Source organism: Lycium ferocissimum, chromosome 4, assembly GCF_029784015.1.
Source record: "Lycium ferocissimum isolate CSIRO_LF1 chromosome 4, AGI_CSIRO_Lferr_CH_V1, whole genome shotgun sequence".
In the NCBI taxonomy this organism is placed as follows: domain Eukaryota; kingdom Viridiplantae; phylum Streptophyta; class Magnoliopsida; order Solanales; family Solanaceae; genus Lycium; species Lycium ferocissimum.
The window spans coordinates 70,370,947-70,388,895 of record NC_081345.1 but is presented as its reverse complement, the minus strand read 5'-3'; the positions used below and the strand labels follow the sequence as shown (position 1 = coordinate 70,388,895).

Here is a 17,949-nt window from a genome sequence, read left to right as displayed (position 1 = left end):
CAAAGAAAAAGATAAGGCAACCCAAGAGAGTTAAGGAGAATACTAACTAGTTGAGTAGAATCAATCAGTACTGACACAATTGAACGGTATGCAGACAAGAGATGAGTAACATTTCAGCAGAAGAGCTCCAGGTACAACTGTTAATCAACTGAGAAATAGAGCGTAGGGCTCATAGGGATAAAAAGAAAGGAAAAGCTAAACATCAAGTTGATCACTATTTATATGAATGATGGGGTTAATTGTTAAGTTCTCAGAAATCGTAAGCAGAATATGAGGAAAGATTGAATGGACCATAAGTATAAAGGTTTAAACCCCAAAATGAATAGGAGGGGATTGTCGCTTCAACAAATCAATATATCGTCATAAGTCTGCAAATTATGGTTACGATTTATTAACTTAAGGTATATCGCCTCCAAGGAACCGCGAGGAGGATCATAAGTTGCATGGTTCGAATAAAGTTCGGTTTTGAATACGTGAGTAAGACTACCAGTAAGTAAAGTAAATGCCAGCAGATGCAAGTGAGAATATTAACATCAACGTCAAAACGAGTTTTACTTCAACATTCGAGGACGAATGTTTTTAAAGGAGGGGGTGTGGGGGGGGGGGGGGGAATGTTACACCTGGAAAATTCTCGCGTCGTTTGCATCGTGAGTAAACTAACGTAAGCTCGGAGAGGTCATGGAACCCTTATAAGGTTAAGGAATACTCTTAACAAGTGTTAAGCAAGTGTCAAATGGTTCTGGGATCGAGCAAATTGAAGAAAATAAGTTTGTCGAAAATTTTAAAAAAAATTGGCAGAATTTTGGGTCAACTTCAGAGAGGTATATCTCCCGGTATATCAGGAGTTTTGAGGTATTTCAAGAGCCTAAAATGAAGTTCGTCGAGTGTAGTTTCCAACGCAATAAACCGTTCATCAATACGACATCGGAGTAGGGAGTTATGAGCATTTTAAAATGGACTGCCAGAAGCCTGCGAACCTACGCGAAAATTCTAGAAACTACTTAAAAAGCCCACCAATTTTGGCCCATCAACCCAAACCGAATTGGACTACTATATATACCCTCTTAAGTCATCTAAATCATCTCATTTTCACCATTTCTCATCTCCACACCTCTCTAGAACCTCCCACAACATTCATCCAATATCCAAACCCCCCTAAACATATGCCAAATTCTCTAGAACATTCCTCCAACTTCCACAACATCCACATATATTCCTACAAGTCTATATGACAATTTTGGCCATTTTTATTTCATTTTTAACATAACCCCAAGTCCTAGAAAGCCCTAGAAACCTCTCCAAACATATTCCAACATATTTCGAAGCCTAAACCAAGGATCAAAGTGAAGATTAAAGTGGTTAAGGTTTTCAAGTGAGGTCTACACTTGTCTCCTCTTCTTGAAGATGTTTGGGTGAGTATTTTTAAGGTGGAGTAACCATAGAATTGAAGTGTTCTTGAATTTTGAGGTAATATTTCATCTTAGTTTCATGTTTATGAGTTTGTTTGGTAATTATGTTAAGATTTGAGGAGAAGAAAATTAGAGGAAAAGTTCAAATATACATTTGACGATATTTTGAGTTGTGAATTAACTTGAGTTATAATTATTAGTATGTTTTGAGCATAATTTTGAAATGAGGGATAATAATGATGTTAAGGAATTATCGTATACGAGTGTATAAGGGGTTGTATGAAGTTGTTATGGATTGATTATGAAAAGAAGTTTTGGGATTAAATTGAGTATAATTTGAATGTAATCTTTTGATTATGAAATTGTTAATGTTTTATTGTGCTTTGGGAGTTGTTTTGAAGATTGGAGGGAGTAGAAGATATAGGGGAGATGTGGCCTGAATTTCGGCAGATTCTAAAGAGGGTTTAATTTGAAGGCTTAAGATAAGCATACGACGACAAGCCTAACAATAGTATGAATTTTATTGAATGTAGATATACAAGCTTGGGAGCATAAGCGTTAAGTAGTTAAGGAGACCCAAAAGGTATGTTAAGGCTGTTCCTTCTTTTCTTGGCATGATTCCATATATGGTAGGAGCATAAAGAACCTTATAACTAGAGATTTGTCAAAGTAGAGCTTGTCATATTGTGGCATAGTTTCGAGTGTTATGTTGTTCTTTCTAAGGGGCCATATCCCCTCCCTATGTCCTTGAGTTTATAGAGAGACAGAAGAGACATGTTACAGTATCAGTGTTTTTCAGCATATGCATGATATACTGCATAATATACATATATATTTTTCAGTTGCCTGGCTTACGGGTCAGTGAGACAAATTGCCTGGCCTACGGGTCAGAGAGATTTTTTAGTTGCCTGGCCTACGGGTCAGTGAGATTTTTCAGTTGCCTAGCCACTTGTTCAGTGAGATATATAATAGCATTATATTACATTTCATATGATACAGGTTAGGTGAGATATTCAGGGCATTCTTTGGCCTCCAGATTGTATTGTTTTCAGTTCAATTTCAGTTATCCTTTGCCTTATGTACTCAGTACATAGTTGTGTGTAGTTGAGATGTTATGTAGCCTTGTCGGTTCTTATTTTGTTGTACGACATATGTAGCGGCCTAGTCGGCTTGCACTGTTATCCTCAGCACGTATGTATATGTATATATATACTGGTTGCGAGTTCTTGATGCATACAGGAGTTAGTATAGCTCAGTTATAAATTATATGGGTCACCATGTTGCTCAGCGAGATGCAAGTACGAGTTTAGGGGTGCTTGGTCAGTAGTGGTCGGGCACTCGTCACGACTCATTGGCTCGGGTCGTGACAATATTTTACAGAGATAGAGGAGGTGCAACTTTATCTGGACAAGGTATATTATCTAATGGTTTACTCAGTCAATTGACTCAATTTCACTTGAAATTCTTGTTGTGATCCAGTTTGGAATCTTGGATAACTAAAATCTTGTGTTTGGGCTCCAAAGATATGTTGTTTTGGAAGCTCAATTTGCTCTTGAATATCATCAAATGCATTGCTCTTCGGGAGAAAGTTAGATTTCCTCTCTGATGACTTAGAAGTGCTTTCCCCCTACACACAAGTAGTTGCTTTTATGTTGGCATTTATGTGAATGCTATTCTAATCTAAGTAGTCTTATTCTTCGTCCCATGCTAGGAGTCGTGCGATCCGACGGCTTATGTGTGACCTTTGGTCCACACCTCCTATTTGTGCAGGACGGGCTGCGTGAACTCTAGATTCGATCCGAGTATTCAATCCCGCTGCTGAGATGCTCTTGCTTCCCCCCCCCCCTCCCCACCCCCAAAGATTGATTTGAAGGGGAGCCTTGGCGTAACTGGTAAAGTTGCTGCCATGTGACCAAGTGGTCACGGGTTCGAGCCGTGAAAACAGCCTCTTGCAGAAATGCAAGGTAAGACGGCGTACAATAGACCCTTGTGGTCCGGCCCTTCCCGGATCTTGTGCATAGCAGGAACTTAGTGCACCGTTAGTGTCATCGTTAGATCCTGATATTGATTTAATAGGCAGAGAGTTCTAGTAGCGGTTATTAAAATGAATATGTAACACAACACTGAGGTATGGTGTTGAGAATCAAGTGGGGCAATGATCATTAATCAAAGGAAGGATATTATATTCCATCATTGCTAAGCACTTGAGGTATTTTAACATTCAATCTTGATAATATGTGTGATCCAAGACTCAGATTCTGATAATGTAGGATAGGTAATTATATGGTTCTTATTATCAGCGTATGTGCTGGATCATTTGAATGACATGGCCTGCTTACAGGTAGCCTATCTGCAGAGCGCTGTAGTTTACATGGATCGCTTATGCAAATAAGATGGTTTTATGACTAGTTCTTTTTCATTAGCTTGTTGAATACTTGAGGCAAAATGCATCTCCAATGAAGAATTTATTTCAAACCACATTTACACGATGATATATCTGTTTATAAACAACTTCCAATATTGCATTTTGCATGTTGCTGAAATTACGTGAATGACCTACCAGAAGGTTGATATTGTAGGTCGTTAGATTTTCCATATTTTGTTTTTGTCAGACTAGGAGGTCTTCAGGAGAAGGAAGCCTGAGTATTTAACCATTATTAGTAATCTTTGCCATAGTGGGACACTGTATATGGAGATGGATGACATATCAGCTTGAATTTACTTGTAAAGAAGACTATTAATCTGCATATTAGAGAATTCCAATGTTTGGCCTTCTCTTCTTACAAAAATATCCTTTTGCAGATCTGTTCCCTTTGTTTTTTGTCTTGGAAAGCTACTTTCATGTAAAATGATTTAGTAGTATCCAAAAACTAATCATTATTTTGAACGTTTTCACAAAGACATGCATTCCTAGTTCTAACTAGCATTGTGTGGTAGTGAATGCTTTTCCTTTTGCTGCATTTTGCATTATGTTTAGTCATATCAGGTTATTTGGTGAGCTTTACTTAACACAAATGCAGGTTAAAATCAGAGGCAGATTCAGGATTTAAGGTTTATATGTTCAACTTTTAAGGTTCTTAGCATTGGAATCATTGTATCTTTTTAGTTATGGGTTCACTATATCAACTATTCGTTGCAATTTTGGTGAATGTTTTCACATAAATTTATGCTCTGCGTCGAAAGTATTGAGTTCGGATGAACCTAGTGTCGACACTTTGCATCCGCCTCTAGGTTTAATGCATTATAGAGGAGTGTCATATATCCAACTTTTTCAAAGTTTGCAAAAGGAAATTCTCAATTAATTGTTTGAGCATTTTTCGCTTTCCTTTTTTTTTTTCTTTTTCCGAAGTTCAGAATGTGTGGTGCTTTGTTGCAGGTAAAGAAGATGGTTAGACCAGGTTGTCCACCATAAGTGTTGAATATGGCATTGACTTCCATGTCAATGCTCGTTACAACCCTCTCTAAGTTGTCCTCGAAACCATATCCACCTTCATCTCTATGAATATGCAATAGCAACGTAGATCGTGGTGTTGTAAAACTAACATCAGTATATTTACAGCTACTGTGTACATATGTAAATGTGTAATGATTGTTAAAAAACAAGCTCTCTCATCTCTCTACTTCCTTTTTTGCATCAGGGGAATCAGGAAGAAGATGAGGTTGTTCTGCCGTGGTTCTTAACTATTCTATTATTGTCTCGTCTTGATTTGCTTCTTTTTTTTCCTTTAAGTTTCCAGATTTTGTCTTTTTTTGAGTTTGACTATTAGACGTGACTAGTAGTTTTAGCAAAATGAACCCATTTTTTATTAACCCGCTCATATTCTAGGTGTGTTCCATTATTAAATAACTGACATGTCCAAGTGTCCTAACACCTCAAGAAGCAATTACTCAGTTGATCAAGTAACTTGTTCAGACAAATATAACAAAACTAAGTAAACTTAATACTTGGTTAGACAAATCTACCAAAACCGAGTAATTACACCCAAAATCAATTACAAGATGGTTTTCAAACTGATATTGGTGCAGAGTGGATGAAATGGATGCTCGCATCCGGAGTCTTGTGTGATAAGAGGATGTCAACTAAATTTAAAGACAAGTTATATAGGATGGTTGTTAAACTAGTTATGTTATTGTATGGGCTGAAGTATTGGCCGTCAAGAACTCTCACGTCAGAAGATGAAAGCTACAGTGATGAGGATGAGGATTAGGATGTTGAGATGGATGTGTGGACATACTAGGAGAGATATGTTTATAAACGAAGATATCCAGTACAAGGTGGGAGTGACTTCGGTGGAGGACAAGATGCGAGAAGCGAGATTGAGATGGTTCGGGCATGTAAAAGGAGATGCACGGACACCCCATTGCGAAGATGTGAGAGGTTATGGATGGTTTCAGGTGAGTAGAGGTAGGCTGAAGTATTACGGGAAGATGGTTAGATAGAACATGACGCAATTTCAGCTTACCGATGACGTGACACTAGATATGAGATTGTGGAGGACACCGATTAGGATAGAAGGTTAGTAGGTAGTACAAAGTTGTCTCGCTTATCCTTTCATGCTCGTAGTCGTAGCATTATCCTTTTAGTTTGTTGCCCTTCAATTTTTGTTACTATATATTGTTTCTTGTACTTTGATTATCATATTATTATGTTGTAGTTCTTTGCTCAGAATGCTTTGTCATGCTCCTTATCATATTTTGCTATGACTTCTTCACTTCCGTTATTTTCAGTCTTTGAACTGCTTTGAACTATTTTTTCCTTGAACAGAGGGTTTATCTGAAATAGCCTCTCTACCTCCAAGGTTGAGGTAAGGTTTTGCGTACACTCTATCCTCTCCATACCTCACATTGTGGGATTACACTTGGATAAGTTGTCATTGCCCCAAGTAAATTTAAGACAATTTGAAATGAAACAATAAATAAGCAAACTAAAATAAATGAGGAATTAATACATAGAAAAGATTACTACAACTATAATTTAGCAAAAAAAAAAAAAAAAAAAAATTACAAGTAGCTTCCTGTTTAAAGTGCAATAAAATTACTATTGATATTTAATTGTTATACCTTCTATTAAGTAACATGTGATTATTTCTTATTTAAAAGGTTTGAAAGATACATGTACCAAAAAATGTTTGTTCTGTCTTTTGATCAAGTATGTGAATAAATTTATACCGAAAGATTTGGAACAAAAAGCCCCCAGCCGCATAAACAAGATAAGGTGAACATATAAATGTCAAATAGCATCCTGTTTATTTTAAAAAACCTTCCTGTTTAAAGTGCAATAAAATTATCATTGATACTTAATTGTTCCATCTTATTATTAAGTAACATGTGATCATTTCCAGTTTAAGAGGCCTGTAAGATGCATATTTCAAAAAATATTTGTATGTCTTTTGATCAAGGGTGTGAATAAATTTATACCAAAAGATTTGGAACAAAAAGCACCTAGCGACATAAATAAACAAGACAAGACGAACATACTAATGTCCAGTAGCTTCCTGTTGATTAAAAAAGTAAATGCAAGTAGCTTCATGTTTAAAGTGCAAAAAATTATTATTGATATTTAATTGGTATATCTTATTACTGTATTAAGTAACATGTGATCATTTCCTATTTAAGAGATCTAAAAGATACATATTTCAAAAAATGTTTGTTCTGTTTATTGATCAAGGCTGTGAATAGTTTTTTAATCTATTCTCTTAATTTTTTTTTTGTTTGGTTTCCCATTCGGTGTCTGGTACCCATATTGGAGCTCGGCTAATCTAGATTCGAGCTATGTATGACCCATTCGGTGGAAGCGCTTAGGACTTTTCCATAATTAGAGCTCGAACTCGAGAACTTTGGTTAAGGAAGGAGTAGCCCATCCGTTACACCACATTCTTTGGTGCAGGGGCGGATCCACCCCTTAGGGTGGGGGTGGCATGACACCCCCTAGATTAATAGTTTTTTTTATTTACTTATGTTGTAATTTGCTTAAATTAGGTTAAATATTTGATCCTGCCACCCCCAGTCTTAAATTAGACAAAGGTGCCACAGATGGTAGACATAAGTTTGAATCAATCTTGAACATTTTTCGACTCCCGTTTTTCTTTGTGCGTTTTACTTCTTTTGTACTAGTGATTCCCTTTTCGGCTCTCCCAATTTTCTATTTATCTTTTTATTATTGCTTATATTGCCTTTCCTTTTTTCTATTGTTTTATCTGTGATCTCTAGCGAGAACACACAAATAGAAACTTCAAAATTCCTTAAATTAAGCATTTCTCTTAATCTCAAATCTGTGAGTATTTAAATAAAAAAACTTGGGTCTCAATGGAAATTTTGGATTGAGATAAAAATTCATTTTTTTTTTTAATAATTTCTTTGGTTTATTACTCCCTCCGTCCATGTTTACTTGTCTATATTTGACTTGGGACACTCTTAATAAGCAATAAATAAAATGAGAAATGAATTGAAATACTTAATAATACGGGCAAAATAGGTATAAAATGATAAATTATGTCTTGGTTTTTCAAACTATATAACTTACAAGTAAAAGCGAACATATATTTTTAGTATAATGGACAAATAAGAATGGACGGAGGGAGTATATTATAAAAATTGATGCTATTCTATAATTGTTAAATTCAATTTAAATCATTTTACTACTTAAATTGTGATGGAAATTTCGTAAGCACTGCTTAGAAAAAACATGAAATTTATGATTTATTTTTGAGAACTTGTAGTTTATCTAATTCTACATTTACTTATGGGGTGTATTTACCTATTGAAGAGTTTTTCTATTGTTTTTCTTATTTTGATTGGTGTAATTCCCTTATTGAAGATGTTATTTTACTTGTGCAAATTCATTTTTTAATATACATAAGAGATGCAAGTCCCTTGATGAAAATGTTGATTTTACTTCTGTTGTTAGTGGGTGTGATTCCTTGTTTAAGATGCTAATTATGTTCGTTTCTTGATTTTTGAGATGTAATTTCAAAAAAAAAAAAAAAAACCTATTAAGTTGACCCGAACAAACTAAAAAGAGATGGACCCGACCCAGATACACGTTCCTAACAAGATGCACATTGAAGAAAATTGTAGCACTCGCCACCTTCAAATCCTAGGTCCGCCTGTACTTTGGTGGTGCTTAGATTTCTTCATATTAACTATATTTGTTGTTAATCCATATTACAACGGTATTTTACTGTACTTTACCTATAAATTTATACCAAAAGATTTGGCACAAAAAGCCCCCGGCCACATAAACAAGACATGGCGAGTTTCCACAACATACAAATGTCAGATCAGTTGCCAACTTTTCAGTTGAGAAACTAATGGACATCATGAAAATCCATGTCCTTTTATCCTCAAACTTTGCAAAGATGGATAAACTAGCAAAAAAAAAAAAAAAAAAAGAACACTATATAATTTGATCATCCTAAAGCAAAAAGAAAAAAAAATAGAAAACTAGAAACAATGGTACTCCAAAAAAGTCTACCAATGACTGCAGGAGATTCAGAATGCAGTTATGCCAATAACTCAATCCTTCAGGTCTCGTTTTTTTTTTTTCAATTTCTACTTCTTCATGCATGCAAATCCAAGAAAAGCAAAAAAGTGAATTGAAACTCATTGAATGTTAATCTTTCGTGATTGTTTTAATTGATTCATGCCTGATATAATAGAGGTCAATCCTTCAAAAATGTAATTTATATTGTAGTTTAATATGCCATTACAAGAAAGAAGACATTTGACAACATTTTATTTTATTTTATTGTCATAGATAGGTTATTGTTGCAAAAAGTACTTCTGGCAATAACATTTTTTTTGTTGTTGCATAAAATTTTCCCAACGGCTGTTATTGCAACGACGTGCAACAACTTTTTTTTTAATTGTCAAAAGTACTTTTTGCAACAATAGTCAATACTAAATGGCAACATAATTAAATTTTTGGCAACAAAAAAAAGTTGATTTTTAAAAGATTCATCATATATGCCCACAATAAAACTAAGCCTCCGTTTGGCCATAAGAATTATTCACTTTATTCCGGAATTCTTTTTCACTTTTTCCGGAATCAGTGTTTGGCCATGAGAATTTCGAATACAACTTGAAGTTGTATTCCGAAATACCAAAAACTCAAAAAACTTGTTTTTCAATTTTTTTTTACTTTTTTCACTTTTTTACAACTACATTTCACCAAAAACTACAATTTCAAAAACTATGGCCAAACACAACTCCAACTCCAAAATTTCAAAAAAAAGTGATTTTTTTTTGTATCTATGGACAAACGGAGCCTAAATTGTTGCCAAATATTGACTTTTGCCAACTATATTATTTTTATTGTCAAAAGAGCTTTTTAAATTTCTATACTTTCTTGTAGTGTGCATCATTAAAAAAGAAAGTGCTTATCTGCACTCCATAACATATATATATATATATATATATATATATATAAATAAATACAATATTATAATATGGAAACAATTTCTTGCAGAAATGTAAGGTAAGCGACGTCTGATAGATCTTATGGTTCGGCCCTTCCGACCAAGCATAGCGAAAACTTAGTGCAAAGTCTGCCTTTTGTAGTTATTTTAGTATATGGATTGTATGTTGCTATATTTCTTGTTTTTTGCTTCGAAATCATTTTCTGTCCCTGTCGTTTTCTTTTCTTTTTTCTTCTCTTTCCTTTCATTTTTCTTTTGAGCCGAGAGTCTTTTGGAAATAGCCTTTCTGCCCCACAAAGACAGGAATAAGGTCTATGTACATCCTACTCTCCTCAGACGCCACTTGTAAAATTACACTGTGTATCTTTGTTGTAGTGAAGGGAAAATATATCATATATAATTGTGCATCCTACTTCCTTTCTTTGCTAGATGATCCAGCAGTTTGTTCTGTTCTTTAAAGTTGTGCATGATATCAAGAGGTCTCCTAATTGACTTACTATTACGTATTAGATTTACTAGATGATGAAAGCCCGTACTAGCACGGGTCCAACACAAAAAATAGTATCACATTTTTCTTTATAGTCTGTCTAAAAAAGAAGGGATAAGGCACCATTACCCCCCTGAACTATACCCGAATTTGCTACGACACACCTTACCTTTCCCTGGGCCCTATTACCCCCTAAACTTATTTAAAACGGAATAATTACCCCCCTAAACGCTGATGTGGCAAAGAGAGTGTGTTTCACTCTCTTTGAGAATGAAAACATAAAAAAGGGGAAAACTTAATTTTTTTTTCTTAAAAATTTGCATTTTCTTAAAATTTGAAAATAAATCTAATCTTCCACATTTAGTTTTAAAAAAAGGGTTTTCCACATGTTAAGAAAATAATTAATTTTTTCAAAATTTTATAAAAATTCAGTTTTTTTCACATTTTGGCAAGAAAAATACTTTTCCGGATTTTATTTGAAAAATAAAAGTGTCCTAAGAAAATGAAATCATGAAAATCAAGATTTTTTAAGACATTTTAAAAAAATAATCAAGTTTTCCATATTTTTAACAAATCCATTTTTCCATATTTTAAAAAAAAAATCATTTTTCAGTTTTTTTTTCTTTTTCAAAAACGGGTTTAAAAAAAAACAAATTTTCAATTTTTTTTATTTAAAAAAGTGTTTTAAAAATCCTCTTTTTAAAAGAAAATTCAGTTTTTTAATCCATGTTTTTAGTTTTTTTTTTTTTTTTTAAATGGGTTTAAAAAAAATCAAATTTTCAAATTAAAAAAAAAAGACGGGTTTTAAAACTCTTTTTTTTTTTAAATGAAAATTTAGTTTTTTATTTTTATTTTAAAAAAAATTGACACGTAAGTGAAAAAAAAATTAAAAAAAAAAAGAAGAAAACAAATAAATACGCATGTGGCAAGGAGAGTGTATGTCACTCTCCCGTATGAGTGGGCGTCGAACTTTTGGGGGTAATTTTTCCGTTTTAAATAAGTTTAGGGGGGTAATAGGACGCAGGAAAGGTAAGGTGTGTCGTAGCAAATTCGGGTATAGTTCAGGGGGGTAATGGTGCCTTATCCCAAAAAAGAATGATATATTTTTATGTTTAGAAATCATCTAACTTGAAACTTTCCCTTTTACCTTTAATGAAATGATTTAAATCCACACAAATATCTATGACTTGTTTTAGACCACAAGTTTCAAAGATTTTTCCTTTCTTTTTTAAACTTCGTGCCTAGTCAAAGTATGTCACATAAATTAAGACAGAGAGAGTACCTTTTAGTAATATAATTATGGAATTTTTATTATAGAAAGTATTATAATTCAATTAATTGAAAATATCAATAAATTATTTTACTTAGTCCGCTTCTCCCATATATGACTTTCTTGGTTTGGTTCTTCAATTGAAAGATTTGAAATACACCTTTTCCTACCGAGTTTCATGCCATCATCTCTTTCTACTCAACAACACTGAAAAATGCTTTCATGTGTTAGCATCTGTTGCAGTCTTAAATTTTTAAGTATATGTGTATACGTTTCTTGACCGTTTAGATTTCGTCTTCTTGATGTTATTCCTCATTATTTGTGTGAGACGCATGTGTCTAAAATTAGTGCATTTTTATCCTTACCCAAAGGTATAAGTTTTAAATCTTTTAGTTTTATGACTTCTTTAGCGGGTTTTGTGTTCAATTTAAATCGTTATTTCTTTTTTCCTGAATTTCTCTTCTTTAAATTTTCTCTAAGCGTACCTTTACCATTTTTTGAATTTATTATTCTTATTATTTAAATGTCCTTTTTTTTTTTTGGCAATTGTCTCCTACTTCTTCACGTGCACCCACCTTTTTTTTTTTTTTTTTTTTTTTTTTTTTTAACTATTAACTATTATAGAAGAGTGGGTTGACGACCAAACCCACTCTTTTATATTTCGTCTTCTTGATGTTATTCCTCATTATTTGTGTGAGACGTATGTGTCCAAAATTAGTGCATTTTTATCCTTACCCAAAGGTATAAGTTTTAAATCTTTTGGTTTTATGAGTTCTTTAGCGGTTTTTGTGTTCAATTTAAATCGTTATTCATTTTTTCCTGAATTTCTCTTCTTTAAATTTTCTCTAAGCGTACCTTTACCATTTTCTGAACTTATTATCATTATTTAAATGTCCTTAACTTTTTTTTTGGCAATTGTCTCCTACTTTTTCACGTGGATACCACCTCTTTTTTATTTTTTTTTATTTTTTTATAACTATTAACTATTATAGAAGAGTGGGTTGACGACCAAATCCACTCTTCTATAATAGTAGAAAAATTACCCTTTTAATTGAGTCCACAACAATTTGAAACCATACCCATTGTATTTGTACCGGGCCCCCCTATCCATACAACTAGACTATAAGCATTAGTTCTGAATGTTATTAATCTTTTCTTGAACTGATTTCTCATCTTTGAATTTTCAGAGAACGGTGATAGTAAAGGCAAAACCTGTATTAGAAGACACTATAAAAAATATGTTCAAGAATGGTATTTTTCCAAAGTGTTTCACCGTGGCAGATTTGGGTTGTTCTTCAGGACCAAATACTCTTTTATCCATCAGCAATGTCATTGACACGGTTCATAATTTGTGCAAAGAAAACAAGTGTGAACCACCAGAACTTCAAGTGTATTTGAACGATCTGCCAGATAATGATTTCAATAGTGTCTTCAAATCAATTCCATCATTTATTGAGAAAATGAAAAAAGAGAAATATGGGAATTGTTTCATAGCAGGAGTTCCTGGTTCTTTTTATGAAAGGCTTTTTCCTCTCAACAGCTTGAACTTTGTTCATTCATCTTATAGTCTCCATTGGCTTTCTCAGGTACTTTAATTTCGTGAAAATATATGTGACTCACTTGCTAATTTTAAAAAAAAACTATTTCTTTAATTCATCTTATTTTTATTCTTTACTAAATATAACTAAAAATTTATGTCTGCATTAGGACTTTCTTCATAAGTGTTTCACATTTTTTTTGTTTTTTTGTTTTGTTTTTTGTTTCATGTTATCATGCCTTGATCTCTCCTAATTTTGATCCCCCTCTTCTATCACCTAACTAACTAACACTTAAAATAACTCATTTTAATTTTTAAGTTTCTCACAATTTCTTGACATTCAACAAGTTGATCAATATCACTCAATTTTCTGTCTTTCCGATAGGTGATGAAATTACATGCTTACCCACGGTTAGGAAGAAACATAAAAATTACAATGATATACCAAGCAATATTGTACTAATAATTCATTACAAAGTACAAATAATTGGGTCATTTACAAGAATGGCATTGGAGATGAGTGGTTTTGAATTTTTGACCTCGCTTGCCCAGAACTTCAAGTTTAACAAGTTTTGACTTTTGACCTAAAATGTTTGCTTCCTGAGCAAGCGGGGATCAAAAGTTCAAAATCACCAATTTCCAAGATCATTGAGTGTAATTTGTTGCAAATTTAAATGTAGGAGATTTCCAAAATATGGTAGATTTTGGCACTTAATCTTTTCATAGTCAAATTGTCATTTGTCACAGCCTAACATTACCGCAGAAATTGTCCGCTTTAGCCTCATCATAGATTTACGGATTTAGCTCTTGGGCTGTGTCACATAGACCCTCAAAATGCATATCATGTAAACTTGTGCTCTATGTTATATAAAATTTCAGATTAATCCTTCTCGTTATTCAATGTGAGATTTGTTTAAAGTGTCATGCGCTTCTTCTTAAGAAAATTTTCAGCCGAAAAGCCTATCAATTCTTTTCCAGCCTACCTTCTGTCATGGACGCTATCAAATTTGAGAACTAATTATACTTTGATCCTTATATATATAATGAATAAACAATTAATACAACCAACAACATTAGAGTAAAGATATTATGAAATCTTACATGTTACTTTTCCTCTATGCACATTTTTAAAACTAGATATTACCAGCAGGTTCCAAAAGGGTTGGAGTGTAACAAGGGAAGTATATTGATATCCAAATCAAGTCCACCACAAGTACTGGAGGCATATTTCAAGCAATACGAGAAGGATTTTTCAAGCTTTCTACACAACCGCTCTCAAGAACTAATGAGTGGAGGGCATATTGTCCTTGTGTTCGTTGGCAGAAGCAATCCAGATCCAAGAAGCTACGATTGTTGCTGTTTGATGGATTTGCTAACAAAGTCACTTCTTCATTTAGCAGCCGAGGTTGTTTACATGTTCCTTAAGCATCAACTTTTATTTTTATTTTTTCAGTGTGTTTGGTATGACAAAAGTTATTTTTCAAAAAATTTCTTTCCATCTATATCATTTCTGGTATTTAATTTACATAGAATACTTTCCTTCAAAATAGTTTCCGTCGAGAGGGAGAAAGTGACTTTCCTCATTTATGGGGCGGAAGTCACTGTCTCAATTGTTAACTTCCTATTGCTCCAACTATTTAGTCTTTATTATTACTCCGCACATCCCAATTTATGTGAAGGTATGTACTATTTTTTGGGAAGTCAAATAATTTTTTTATTTATTATAATTTTCTCAAACTTCTTTAAAATACTTTGCATCATTAGCTATGTTGATGTAGTACTTTTTGTGTAATTTGCAACTATGTAAATTTTATTTTAAAATATTAAAGAATCTATACCCGTATTCGTGGTCAAACTAAGTGTTTTCCCCCTCCTACTCCGAACACCTTCATATAAATTGGGATAGAGAGAGTAATTTTTAGCACCCAAAACTTAATTTTATCAAAACCTCTCTGATTTGATAAAATTATTATAATTTTTTTTACTTTATTTTTGTTGTAAAATATTTTCCACTCACCAACCGAACACCAAACTATATTTTTCAGAAAATATTTTTCGTAAAAAATGACTTATATGTTTATGTTTAACGTAGTTTTGTTTTTTAAATGGAAGCAGGGCAAGATCAAGGAGGATGAGATTGATTCATTTAACATGCCTTCTTATACACCATACGAAGAAGAGATAAAGAAGATCATACAAATAGAAGGATCATTTACTCTTCAAAGACTTGAAGCATTTGAGAGTGATATGGCTGCCATTGAGAAACCAAATGCCAAACATTTTGAGGATAGTGCCAAGTTAGTAGTTAAGACTATTAGAGCTGTTACTGAGGTTATGTTGGCTTCTCATTTTGGAAACTCCATAATTGATCATCTATTCGATATATATATAAAGAATGTCATAGAATATCTATCGATGGGCAACACGATAAAGTTCTTTAACATTAGTCTATGCTTGCAAAAAAAATAATTATTCAGAGGCATGCCTGGTAGCAAGTACTCAGAGAAATGGCTAAAAGAGCGTGCTAGAACACCACACGTTTATACAAATAAAATTTGATTACTGCATCCCTTGGAGGTAATCATAGTGGATTAGAAAAGATTAATTAACAGGTTAGTTTTGGGATACAACACTGCCATCCATGGCTAGGGCATTGGAGAATTTTATCTGAAGAACTTCTCCAAATAGTGAAGATGAAGAACTTTTCCGAATAGTGGAAATTCTTTTAACGTAGATCATTGCAAAAGTTAGTCTTTGCTTTTTGTACAACATCAATTTGTAGATAAAAGAGAAATAAGTTAAACGACATGTAGCTTTCTATATATGCGTGTACGAGATATGGTTTAATTCAAGGGCAACATCAATCCTATAAATATTAAATAGTAGAAGATGACAAGATCGATAAATGACGCGATCTTAGAAGCTATTGTTATCTTTCTATATTCTTAATCAGATTTAATAAAGCAGAATTTGTAATTAAACAACAAAGCAAATATAATTTCGAACCCACTAGTTACACGTGTATCCTTAAGGAATTTAATCCCTCATTGTTGTTCAAGGTTTCAGATTATTTCCTCCCACGATATAACGGAATAAACAATTCTACAATAGCAACACTTCAAATTACAGAACTTCAACGAACGCAAAAAACAGAACAAATTACACTTGACACTTGTTATTTTTGAAAGTAATGCAGAAAAAGAGGTGTTAGGATTGGGCTACTTCTATGCACTTCAAAAATTAGATTATTGAAGCAATTTGCTTAAGATGGTATTCCAGCGGAAGTAAATAATCACACAAGAATTTTCACGTGGAAAACTCCTTGCTCAAGGTAGTCAAAAACCACGACCTATCTTCTATAGGATTTAACCCCATCTTCACTATAATTTGGAGCGATAACTAGTTCTATAACTTCATTATCAAACCTAAGGGACCTGTTCCTTAATAATCCGTCTATGATAACCTAGAAACAATTTACCAACAAACACTTATCACCAATACTTGCTAAGAAAAATTAGTGAAACCACAATCATAACCTAATTATTACAACCAAAGAACTAGAAGGATAACTTGATAAAGTTCGAGTTATTTGTTGGTCAGTTGGCTCTTTTTGAGAATAAGATGTTGACTGTGCTCACACTCATCTCTCGTTGGATGTTTATAGTAGTAGTTGTATTTGTGGTTGAGTTTCAATGCTCCTTCATACTGTGTATATAATAGTGGTTGCCGCCTTTAGTTTCTGAATCCTTGAAGATTTTGGTTTCATTAATTGTACCCAAAAACCAACCTTCTAAAACTTGGATCTTCTTTTCTTTTCTTGTATGCGTGTTGGCTTCCATGTCCTACTTTAATGTTAATATTCATGTTATTCAACTTATGGTATATTGTAGAATATGACCATAAGCGAAGTTCAACTCTTCATAGAATATGAATCAATCAATATTTTGTTTTCTCCAAGTCGGCATGAAATAGCTTAAGTCTCCAGTTGTGTAAGGACCAGTTCCTTGAGCAGTTCTTCATGAATGTTGCAACTGCTTCACTAAGTCCTTTGGAGATCTGATTGGATGTCCGGTTCTTCAAGTGATTTCTTCCTTATTTCTCCAGTTAATTATCTTGGGGACATTGTTTGTCAAATCATCAAAACTTCAATGTATAGATCATGATTATTGGGCCAATAACTACTCAACAATTTCCCCCCTTTTTGATGACGGAAAACACATAGCAGCTTTATATATATCTTCAAATAATAATGTATCCAGCTTAATTTATCTCCATATCTGGATCAGCTTCATACAATCTTCATGTGTCCAGCTTACTTCATCTTCTGTTTTGGTTCAGGTTTTTCCCTCTTAAGCATTGCTACTATATTGACAATATTCCCCCTTAGAACTAGCTCCATGTTGTTCTAACACTACAACTTTGTGTTGGTACAACTGAGGCTCACTACACGAGGTTTATAAGCTCGTAGTAGTTCATCCTTGAGTTCAGCAGGGTTTGTAAGCTCGTTGACTCGATAAGACTAAGTAAGAGGGATTATGTAATCTAGGGACTAACCTTACACTCATTTCTACCTAGGTAGGTGGCTAGGTTGTAGAATTAAGCAAGTATGATGGTTTGCTTTAACAGTGCAGGATTTACCCTCTACTCATTGCAACCTGTTAGGTGGCTGAGTTGTATAGAACCTGTAATGATGATCCGTTGTCCCTTGATATGTTGATGTAATGACCCGTTTGGTCGTTACGTGCATTTTTGACCCTTTTACCCTCGTTGACCCTTCCCCTAGCCCCGTTAGCGTGATTTTGACCCGCGGGGATGGGTGACACGATTCC

The 17,949-nt window shown here is 33.6% G+C and overlaps 1 protein-coding gene across 1 annotated transcript; it reads left to right on the top strand.

Moving 5' to 3' along the window:
- The first annotated feature begins 8,787 nt into the window (after positions 1-8,787).
- LOC132054931 (benzoate carboxyl methyltransferase-like) lies at positions 8,788-15,986 on the top strand. Its single transcript, XM_059446868.1, has 4 exons — positions 8,788-8,936; positions 12,771-13,169; positions 14,271-14,525; positions 15,236-15,986. Exons 1-4 carry the CDS (start codon positions 8,862-8,864, stop codon positions 15,587-15,589), a joined length of 1,083 nt encoding a protein of 360 aa, XP_059302851.1. The 5' UTR covers positions 8,788-8,861; the 3' UTR covers positions 15,590-15,986.
- Positions 15,987-17,949: the final 1,963 nt, after the last annotated feature.

Excerpts from the sequence above, each read along its gene's own strand:
- LOC132054931 (XM_059446868.1), top strand. The coding sequence starts at position 8,862 with ATGGTACTCCAAAAAAGTCTACCAATGACTGCAGGAGATTCAGAATGC. Across the intron at positions 8,937-12,770 it reads CCAATAACTCAATCCTTCAG|AGAACGGTGATAGTAAAGGC; the intron begins GTCTCGTTTTTT and ends TTGAATTTTCAG. Across the intron at positions 13,170-14,270 it reads GTCTCCATTGGCTTTCTCAG|GTTCCAAAAGGGTTGGAGTG; the intron begins GTACTTTAATTT and ends TATTACCAGCAG.